The sequence below is a fragment of the Salmo salar genome, chromosome ssa25, assembly GCF_905237065.1.
Source record: "Salmo salar chromosome ssa25, Ssal_v3.1, whole genome shotgun sequence".
Classification (NCBI taxonomy): domain Eukaryota; kingdom Metazoa; phylum Chordata; class Actinopteri; order Salmoniformes; family Salmonidae; genus Salmo; species Salmo salar.
This window is the reverse complement of record NC_059466.1, coordinates 34,989,511-35,000,191: the sequence shown is the minus strand read 5'-3', so window position 1 is coordinate 35,000,191 and position 10,681 is coordinate 34,989,511. Positions and strand designations below refer to the sequence as shown.

Genomic DNA, 10,681 nt, shown 5'->3' with positions numbered 1-10,681 from the left:
TGATTAAACAGCATGGTCATTACACAGGTGCACCTTGTGCTGGGGACAATGAAAAGCCACTCTAAAATGTACAGTTTTGTCACACAACACAATGCCACAGATGTCTCAAGTTTTGAGGGAACGTCCAGTTGGCATGCTGACTGCAAGAATGTCCACCAGAGCTGTTGCCAGATAATTTAATGTTCATTTCTCTACCTTAAGCCACCTCCAATGTTGTTTTAGATTTGGCAGTATGTCCAACCGGACTAAAAATTGCAGACCATGTGTAATCACGCCAGCCGAGGACCTCCACATCCTGCTTCTTCACCTGCGGGATCGTCTGACACCAGCCACCTGGACAGCTGATAAAACTGAGGAGTATTTCTGTCTGTTATAAAGTATTTTATTGGGGAAAAACGAATTCTGTTTGGCTGGGCCTGGCTCCCAAGTGTGTGGGCCCACCCATGGCTGCACCCCTGCCCAGTCATGTGAAATCCATAGATTAGGGCCTAATGAATTCATTTCATTTGGCTGATTTCCTTATACGAACTGTCACTCAGCAAAATCTTGAAGTTGTTGCATGTTGCATTTCTATTTTTGTTCAGTATAGATGGTACAATGATTCCCAACACTATTCAGTGCTTGTTTTCTCAGATAAACTGAAATTGAGCTAACAGTGTAGAATTTTTGCAACCAGAAAATGAGAGCAATTTCCACTAGATAACACAGCCACAGAACAGTCGCTCCGGCATCATAGCCAATCACAACATTGGCAGGTAAGTAATACTGTGAAACACTATTCCACTATTACTGCAGATATATTATGGACATTTTGTGAAATCACAATGAAAAAATTCCAAAATAAATTGTATGTGAGGCACCTTTAAAGGTCCAAAGGAGTTTGGTCTGCTTTGTGTTTTCATTTTTGCCATGGAAAAAATATTGCAATACTGGTATCGTCACAGCCCTAAACAACATGTGTATTAACAATGTATATGACCATAACAACATGTGTATTGACAATGTATATGACAATAACAACATGTGTAAAGGAGTCTACATGAATGAACGTTGAGCCACCTGCCAACATAAGCCTCAAACATTTCAGATCACGCATAGTGATGACACTGGTGTCACATAAGGAATCAGCCAGTCATAGGCCATGAATCTGTCTGTCCGTCCATCCCTCAGTCACACTGTAAAGCTGTTGACATCATAGTAGAAAAGATGATGTCCAGACCCACAAGGCATTTTAAATTTAAAACCATTATCTCTTCTCCACCACAGCCAGCATCTACCAGCTCACCATTTCCAGTCCCCCAAGTTTGTATCCCTTAGTCCCCCAGGTTCAGCCCCCCTGGTCAGGGTCAGACCAGTCTAAAGGCCCCCAGGAAAGTAAAGTCCCCATTCAGAGAAATGTTGGCTGTAGAGCGAGGTATCAGCAGCTCCACACTGTCCCCGACCTCCAGCTTCACTATGCCTACAGAGAAGAGAGTTAACACACTCATATACATACAGGCACACACATAAACACACACAAACATGCACACGTACGCACTCACCCCCTGTGTAGCAGGTGTTGTATGGGTAAACAGGGTTCATGTCCTGGATACAGCGGAACAGTGTGACATGCTGAGCTTCATCTCCCACAACATTCCTCTTCTTCCTGTTCACCACATGACCCATGGCAAAGATCCTGTCCATGTAGTACACCTGTATGAGACAGACAGACAGAGACCAAGAAGACAGACAGACAGACCAAGAAAGACAGACAGACCGAGAGAGAGACAGACAGACAGACAGACAGACAGACAGACCGAGAGAGAGAGAGACAGACAGAGAGAGAGAGAGAGAGACATGGAGACAGACAGAGAGAGAGACAAGGAGACAGACAGAGAGATGGACAGAGAGAGAGAGAGAGACATGGAGACAGACAGAGAGAGAGACAAGGATACAGACAGAGAGACGGACAGAGAGAGAGAGAGCGACGGACAGAGAGAGAGAGAGAGAGAGAGAGAGAGAGTAGTTAGAGCCATGACCTATCCAGAACATGTGCAGGAGAAGAATATGAATGTTGTTGGGCTTGTGAGAAATTGTAGTACACCTGAAGAGAGAATGGGAGAGTTGGGGCTTGTGAGCTGTCTATGTAATAGCTTAGACCTACTGTACCTTCACCCCATGTGATCTAGCACTAACCTATATGATACACCAAGTTCTCTCATGTAGACGACCAGTGCTCACCTGGCTGTAGACAAAGTAGTATCCCTCCTCTCTGACAAGAATGCTGTCACTCTCTGCCTCCAGGGCGGAGCCTCTCCTAAGCCCCTCCTGCAAGGGGATCCCTGTGTGAGGCTCCAATGAAAACTCTGCACAACACCAGAAACACAAACCATGCATGAATCAATCAAAACACCACCAACCTCGACAAACAAACCATGCGTGAGTCAATCAAAACACGATGAACTACCTAGCATAGCCCAAGTCCCAGTCTGTATGTCCTTAAGTCAACTTAAGTATTTCTGGTAAAATGATGTCTGACTGTAATTCCTGGTTTACAGTACCTTTCTGGAATGTTTCCCTGTTGCTATCTGCCAGCATCTGTAGACAGGGTTGAGACACTAGACAGTAGGACAGAGGGAGAGTTTAGCATTGATTCAAACTACACTACCCAATAATCCCCTCCGTGTAACCTAACTCTCACGCTTACACATAATCAAACAGATTTTTGTTGTATACTGAGTGTATGATGTACAATTCTAATTAATACGCTTTGTTTAACTGATTGAACAAATTTTATTTTTGTTGTACTTATATTTGTGGTATGGTTTTCATATCAGCCCTTTTGGACTTCCAGACTCACCTGCACAACATTTTCACCAGTTCTTTATCTGTACTGTTTTTTATTTCTCTTGTTTTCTTTGGTGAGAGTAAATACCCCCCCAAAATTAAAAAAATTAAAAATCAACCTCACTGTGTACAAGGTGAGTTATTTTTAGAGACAGTGAGAACAAAAAACGATGCAGCTTGCTTTAAATAAGTGTACTTGTTTGAAGTGTTAAAGTATCAGCCCCAGCCCCATTTTAAAGCAACAGCACCAGAATATAATCTAAAAACAGAACAGAATTGACAACGTGCTATATCACCCTTCAACATGTCAAACAGATACAAATAGTCCCAGAGAATAGTATTGGAAGTCTTGCCTGTGTTCTCAGGTCCTGTGCCCACACTCCTCTTCCTGATGAAGGGCAGCCTAGTCTGGGACTCAGGGGGGTGTGGAGGAGGCTGGGGACCAGGTGTGTGTGGAGGGGGCTGGGAATCAGGGGTGTGTGGAGGGGGCTGGGAATCAGGGGTGTGTGGAGGGGGCTGGGAATCAGGGGTGTGTGGAGGGGGCTGGGGGTCAGGGGTGTGTGGAGGGGCTGGGAATCAGGGGTGTGTGGAGGGGGCTGGGGGTCAGGGGGGAGTGGAGGGGGCTGGGAATCAGGGGTGTGTGGAGGGGGCTTGGGGTCAGGGGGGTGTGGAGGGGGCTGGGGTTCAGGGGTGTGTGGAAGGGACTCGGGGTCAGGCGGGTGTGGAGGGGGCTGGGGGTCAGGGGTGTGTGGAAGGGACTCGGGGTCAGGCGGGTGTGGAGGGGGCTGGGAATCAGGGGTGTGTGGAGGGGGCTGGGGGTCAGGGGGGAGTGGAGGGGGCTGGGGGCCAGGGGTGTGTTGAGGGGGCTGGGGGTCAGGGGGGAGTGGAGGGGCTGAGCTGCTCCTCCTGGTTCTGGAGCTGCTGCTCATCTGTTGCAGTGTCTGGGTAACGCATCGAAAACAACTCCATCTCATATCATACATATTTTACAGACCACAGCATCACAGATCAGCAGTGAATATGTAAACATCTTACCTCCTCTCTCCTGCGAAATACCTCTGACCGGAGCCCCTCCACCTCGGTCCTGAGGGCCAACAGATGGAACAGAGATAAGGCCGAGAGAGACGATGAGGTGATCGCCGCCAGGGTCAGCAGCAGGACCGGCCAGGTGAGCCTCCGACCCCCAGACTCCTGCCCAGGCACAGGGCCAACAGCCTCAAGACCTGGACCTGCAGACACCATCACAGGAACCAGACAGCCTCCTCCGTGTTTCTCCCAGGTATTTCTTTCTCTCCTGTCTCAGTGACTGCACAGTCTGAACACAATGCTTGAATGGTGTATAAGGCAGGGAAGAGCTGCAGCCTCCCTCTCCTCTGTTCCGCTCAGTTAACCACACTCAGAACTTCCTGCTCTGATGATGGCCAAGTCAAACCACCCTCTCTTTTTACCCATCTACGTTCTGTCCACCCCCCCGCTCTAAAAGACAAACTCTGCTTTCTCTTCAACCACTTTAGTCTGAAAGGGCACAGCAGGGGAGACACATCTGATCCTGATTAAAGTCACAGCTGATGCAAATACGACAAGCTATAAAACATATGTCAAATCACAATTAGTGTGTTGTGGAAGAGGAAAATGGAGTGTAGAAATATGATGACATATATTTTGGTCTCAATAGACAGGATGGTCAACTAGAAAAGGAAGTGCAAAAATCACCCTTTGCCTCTTTACATCACCACTGTTCCTGAAAATAAAAAGTGAAGTAGAGAATGTTTTTCTCTATTTGTAGCCAACATATTTCTGTGAATGTGGAACCAGACCCTTCACAGACTAATGCTAAACATGCTAAACATCACAGAAGAGAGAGATAAGAACTTTGGGTTTATTCAGTTATTGCATGTTACTGTACACAGAACAGAAAATTAGATTGTGTACTTAGAAAAGAAGAGTGAATATAAAAAAACACATCAACACTAGAGTAGTAAAATGATGGCAGTGGTTGTTTTCCTAAACAGAATGGAAGCACAATTCAAGTTCAGTTCATGAGGATACAGAGCTCTCAACTACAATACCCATTAGCCTCCAGCTCAGAGAGCAGTGAACACCCATCATCATCATCGCATGTTTAGTCCTTCAAAAAATCAGTGTATCAGTATGTTAACATATCATTCTCTCCTGCATATCAACGCCAGCTTTCATTCCATTTCACTGTAAGGTCTACACCTGTTGTATTTGGCGCATGTGACAAATACAATTTGATTTGATTTCCGAGACTTATAAACAATTGAATATCCTAAGAAATAATATTTTACACAACGCTAATGCAACATTACGTAGAATAGCAATTGCTTTGAGTTCAATATAACATTTATTTCACAATAGGACCTGGTCGGACCTGGACCTAGCAGCAACATGTCCCACATGTATCACTCCAACAGCTCTGGTGGGAGTGAGGGCCAATTCAGTCAAGTCAGGAATTTAATTGCACTCCTAGAGAGCTACCTCACCAAGCAGTGAGAAGAATAAGAGCACCACATTGAAGCTGCCCAGCAACACCTGTTGGGGTGGTGCTGTCATCCATGTTTGACAGTCTTTGGGATGGAGATGCAATATGGCAGTCATGCCAACATATCTCATCAGCCACCTGGTGGAAGGGACTTTGTGGATCTGAGGCTCTTTCCCCTGTTGCCTCCATCATGCTCCAAATCCCACCAACATCAACCGCCTCAGAGCACAACTGGTCCTTGTTTGGGAACACACACACCAAAACACGCAACAGGCTGACCAACACAAGGGTTGAATAATTGGTGGCCATCCGGACAAATTTGAGGCTTTTTGAGCCTGACAACGAGACATCCTCAACAAGGTTGGAAAGTGACAGTGAAGATGAGGCCTCAGAGTCTGATGTTCAAGAAGTCCAGGGAGAAGACATGGAAGCCTGAGAGGAAGACAACCAAAGCTTTAGTTTCTAGACTATCATTTTACATTTTACAGTTTTCAACAGTGTATGTTGAAAACAATTTTCTGAGATAACATGGATCATTTGGGATCATTCAATATTTCCTTTCTTTTGTTGTTCAGTGAAATCATCCCATGTGAAGAGTCAACTCTTAATTTAAGTTCAATTCGTGACTACATTTTTTTTGTACATTTAAAAATCGTATTAATATTAATTTGCATATATTTCCATTAATTCCCACAGTAAGTTTCCACCTCTGAATATTACCCAAAATGTGCCACCCCAATTAGCGCACAATGTAGCAATAGATTTTGTAACTAAAAAACAAAATGTAGCATTTCTTATTGGACAGGTATTCCCTCCCTGTTATAATCTGTTAATGATCACAACCCAGCAGGGTTAGAGTTTATTTTTGTCTAACTCAGCTCCAGTCCCTGGAAGACATGCAGGAAAGGTTCATTAGCTCCTTAAAAGCACTCCAAGCAGGTAAAGCCATTTCTCCACAAAGAGCCATGGGGTGAAATGAGACACTAGCCTACTTGACAGAACAAGTATTACATTGAGAAGAATAGATTAACACAAATAATAATACAACTTAGCAACACAAGTCTCATGGTACAAACATAGAGATCAAAATGTAACCCTCACATACCTAACACACACTCTATCCCACAAAGTGTCCTTCACTTTGACAGGAAGCTAACAGTGCTAGGTTTTTCCCAGGCCATGGTATTTGGGTGAGGGTCTTCTGGTTTTTAATAGTGTGCAGAATTCAGAACATTGCAGATAAAAATGTATTGTACAGACAGACAAGCCTTACATGACATAATTCAGAATATGTGTCTGTTCTTTATAGTACAGTTCTATCAGCAACAATCTAAAGGTCACATCCGTCTGAAAACCCTGGTGTTGGCAACCAAGATAAACGGTCACGGGTAAACTATGCAAAGAGTTGACAACAGCTCCAGCCACATAGGCATTTACATTTATTGTCAGAGAATATACAGTGTAGAATGGGATTTATGCAACATTGAAATATCATCTGGCCATTTACAACAACAAAATAGATTGGGAGTGAAACATTCAGGTTGCGCATGCTCCTTTTCAGAGTGCTACACACATAGTGCCTTATGGGCTGTATCATATTGGCTCTCGGCTGATATGAACAGGATTTTCTGTAAAAAGTAGAATATGAATCTATGAGGACACTATGATGGCTATAAGATCCTCACGCATGTAACTTTAAACAGCGTGTCATGAAATAACAGATTACACAATTAAAAGAAACAAACTTTTTATTGAATTACTGAAACACTATCATATTAGTCAAAAATGTCTTATTGATTTACTGAAATGCTATTATGTTAGCTAAACATTGTCATTGAATTCTGGAAGTTCAGGTGCAGCTTTGCCTCCAGCAGTTTATTTTATTTTTAAAGTGGTTTTTAAAAGTGTGGTTGTGTTTGACAGGATGATCATAGTTGTGTATGGTTTGTAAATTATTCAAAGAAGGCCTTAACAAGTACATGTTCACCCACTGCAGTCATATTTCACACACAAATAGACTTGTGAAGACATTTCCATGTTAATCACCCCTCCATCAACCCCAAACACCTCCCATACCTAAAGTAATCCCCAATTGTTTGATATGGTACAGTTACTATGGAAAAAGACCATGATAAAACCAAAACAAAAGTGTAGAAATGAACATTCTCTCCAACCTGACTGTAGTAGCTCAGCCTAGTTACCGCTACCCTACCATAGACACTTCAAGTAGATCAGAAAGAACTAGACAGGTATAAGCAATATGGTAGTAGTTGGCTTCACCTTTCCTTAGCCATATAGCTTATTACACCTATTCAATGGCTTTGGATCTACACAAGTGCGTAGGGAGTATGGACTGTAGGGTTCTCTAGACTCTTCCTCTCTCTAGACTAGATGATTGTGACGCTGGCTGTGGACTGGATGCTCTCCTCGCGTGTGTGGCTATTCATCAGCTCCTTGACAAACTGTTCCAGGGCGGCGAAGTAGCCCTGGCACTGCCATGTGTCGTTGTGCGTGCCCTCAGAGAAGATGGCCAGACGTTTAGTCCGTGCCGGCGACAGCTCGTAAAGTTGCTTCATCATGACGGGCGGGATGAGCTGGTCCGATAGGCCCGACACGAACAGCGAGGGCATCCGGCACATCGGCACCTGTCTGTAGGACAGGAACTGGTTCCGGTAGAACCACAGAGGCAGCAGCCTCATGGGCAGGAAGGAGAAAAGCGTGGCTGCCATGTGGGGGATGCTGAGGAAGGTGTTCTCCACCACGATGGCCGCCACGCGATGAGGGTTTGCCGAGGCCAGGCGAACCGCCACCGCGCCCCCCAGAGAGCGGCCAAACACCATCACCTTGGTCTTGTCCAGGTCAGGCCGGGTCATCACGTAGTCCAGCGTGGCCTGGGCGTCCAGGTACAGACCGTCCTCACTGGGCTCGCCCTCGCTCTTCCCATACCCCCGGTAGTCCACCAGCACCACGTTGGCCTTCAGGTTCACCAGCATCAGCAGAGCATTGGGCACCCGGTGCCCGATGTTGCCCGCGTTGCCGTGGAAATAAAGGATCGTGGGCGGGGCCGTGGAGGCAGGGTTAGATGCGTTGACGGGGGCGACCCCGGGGTTATCAAGGCTGTCTCCGCCGGTGTAGCGGAGCAGGATAAGGTTGAGGCGCACGCCGTCCTTGGTGCGGATGTAGACGTTCTCATGGGGGATGCCTGTTGGCATGGCCACGTAGAGCCGGGAGGAGGAGGGCTGGTCGGGGAAGTAGAGCAGCACGTCCTGGAACTTGTAGAGGATGGCGGCCACCGAGGCCAGGATGAGAGCCAGGAGAAAGAAGCCTCCGTAGAGGTGGAAGGTGAGGATGAGGGCCAGGAGGGAGATGCGACAGGCACCCCAGGACCAGGAAGCCAAGGCCAGGGCACAGCGCTCCACCGAGCCCCACAGCCTCCACGGCTTTTCCATGGCACAGAGACACACAGGATCACACCACCACCACACACACTCTTTGCAGAGAGAGAGAGAGAGGGGATTGGGGGAGGAGGGGAGAAGGAGAGAGCAAGAAAGAGAGAGAAGATTGGGGGAGAAGAGGAGAGAAAATCATGACTCATGCACTAGAGACAAGGACCACTCAAGAGATTGTTCATCTCCTCTCACAATTTACAGCTCAGCAAGCCTTCCACAGATGGTAATAACAATACTCTTAAATAAACCATTTACACTTTAAAGTTGAAACAGAAACCAGTGGAGCAACACGCACATGCGCCCACACACAGCCACTATCAATCAGCCGATGTGATGCCTGGCCTCAATGTTAAAGCAAGCGTTTCTCTGATACAGCTACAGTCTCAGTGGCGGTTAACTGGAGAAATTAGGCCGACTGTTTTCACCCTAGGGCCATTGGACTATACAAGAGCCGGTCGTTCTTTCTGTTGAGCTGAATCTGCCAGACCATTTAACGGATTAGAACCAAACACGCCTCAATTACACAATACCTGGTTGGGTTGCCACTGTGAATTGTTTGGCAAATATGAGACTGGTATTTGACTATACAACATATGGGATGGTTGGCTCTAATGCACATGACAACAACTCATTGGAATATAACATTCCAACGGTAATTTATTTCCTGACAATTCCATCCATGTCACATCAGAGATGGTGTTTTAGAACTGAAAACAACGGAGGCGTGGCAACCTGCCAAAAGGATCAAATTAGGAATGCAACTGTCAAGAGAAACATTATGATTGACATAAATAACTGCTAACGTTATCTAACTTGCGTGCTGTCATGTCTTGTCAACAATAAATAACGTCACTATTTGAACAGTTAGCTATTTGCTAACTGTATAAATGGAAAAGGGGTTACACGACCAGGCAGTGCATGCAGAAACATTATCTAGACTAGCTATGCAAAAGTCGACAAGACGTAGATTGCAAATGTAGCTACGTGTCCCGAAATGCTAAAGTTTACAGCTCTTCTCTGTGTGAACATCGATTTGTAATTCACAGTAGAAAATGCCAGTTAACCACATTAGCTACCTAGCTAGCATCAACTTGGCACATATACTGTATCTATTTAGCTAGCTAACGTCACATACTTACCTCTCTCCCATCATTTAGCGATTTAACTGCATACAGCGAGATAAAACAATTGCAGTCAACGGAGTCACTGTCATTTGGTCCAGAAGCTCACACAAAATGTATTTCAGATATGAGCAGCTTGACAGAATTAACCCGGCGGAAAAGCTAACGTAGTTATCTACTATCTACTTCCTGTGAGTTTTTTGGGGGTTTTCACTAGTTATCACAGCCACAAAGTTTATCGTAAAAATTCATGAAAACAAAAATGTGCTTTAAGGTTACGGTTAGACATAAGGTTAGCAGTGTAGTTAGGGTTAGGTCTGAAATTAGATTTTAAGAAGATAAATAGTAGAAATAAGCGGGGTATATAACTTTGTGGCTGTGGTAACTAGTGACCCCATTTTTTCTCCCTTTCGTGTCACTTTTAGAAATTCCGTGTAGAACGTGGCAAAAAAAAGAAAGAGGTTCCACATTAATTTCCATCTTCCAAAAAAACGATGTTCAAACGGTCTCCACTAGATGGTGAACTGCGAATATGGCTTTTTATGGCCAATGCCCACTGAGGGATGCAAAACTGGAGTATCCCACACTAATCCATGGTACATTGTAGCAGGTATAATGATAATAACTAAGTAGGTACAGTATATATTTAAACCCCTAAATTATGTTAGCAATAACCTCAGTTCGTCAGTGATTGTCTTTCATAAAACTTTGTAGCAATTTTGTTCTATCATCTGCAAGGTTGATAACAATTCAATTAGTGACTGATAGAGTTAAAGCAAAAT

The 10,681-nt window shown here is 45.0% G+C and overlaps 2 protein-coding genes across 2 annotated transcripts; both read right to left on the bottom strand.

Moving 5' to 3' along the window:
• Window positions 1-368: 368 nt before the first annotated feature.
• LOC106586658 (tumor necrosis factor ligand superfamily member 13B) lies at window positions 369-4,357 on the bottom strand. Its single transcript, XM_045707776.1, has 7 exons — window positions 3,862-4,357; window positions 3,720-3,767; window positions 3,180-3,261; window positions 2,541-2,597; window positions 2,221-2,345; window positions 1,542-1,692; window positions 369-1,459 (listed from the first exon to the last, which is right to left on the bottom strand). Exons 1-7 carry the CDS (start codon window positions 4,066-4,068, stop codon window positions 1,347-1,349), a joined length of 783 nt encoding a protein of 260 aa, XP_045563732.1. The 5' UTR covers window positions 4,069-4,357; the 3' UTR covers window positions 369-1,346.
• Window positions 4,358-6,751: 2,394 nt separating this feature from the next.
• On the bottom strand, window positions 6,752-10,258 carry LOC106586659 (protein ABHD13). Its single transcript, XM_014174174.2, has 2 exons — window positions 9,918-10,258; window positions 6,752-8,819 (listed from the first exon to the last, which is right to left on the bottom strand). Exon 2 carries the CDS (start codon window positions 8,776-8,778, stop codon window positions 7,717-7,719), a length of 1,062 nt encoding a protein of 353 aa, XP_014029649.1. The 5' UTR covers window positions 8,779-8,819; window positions 9,918-10,258; the 3' UTR covers window positions 6,752-7,716.
• Window positions 10,259-10,681: the final 423 nt, after the last annotated feature.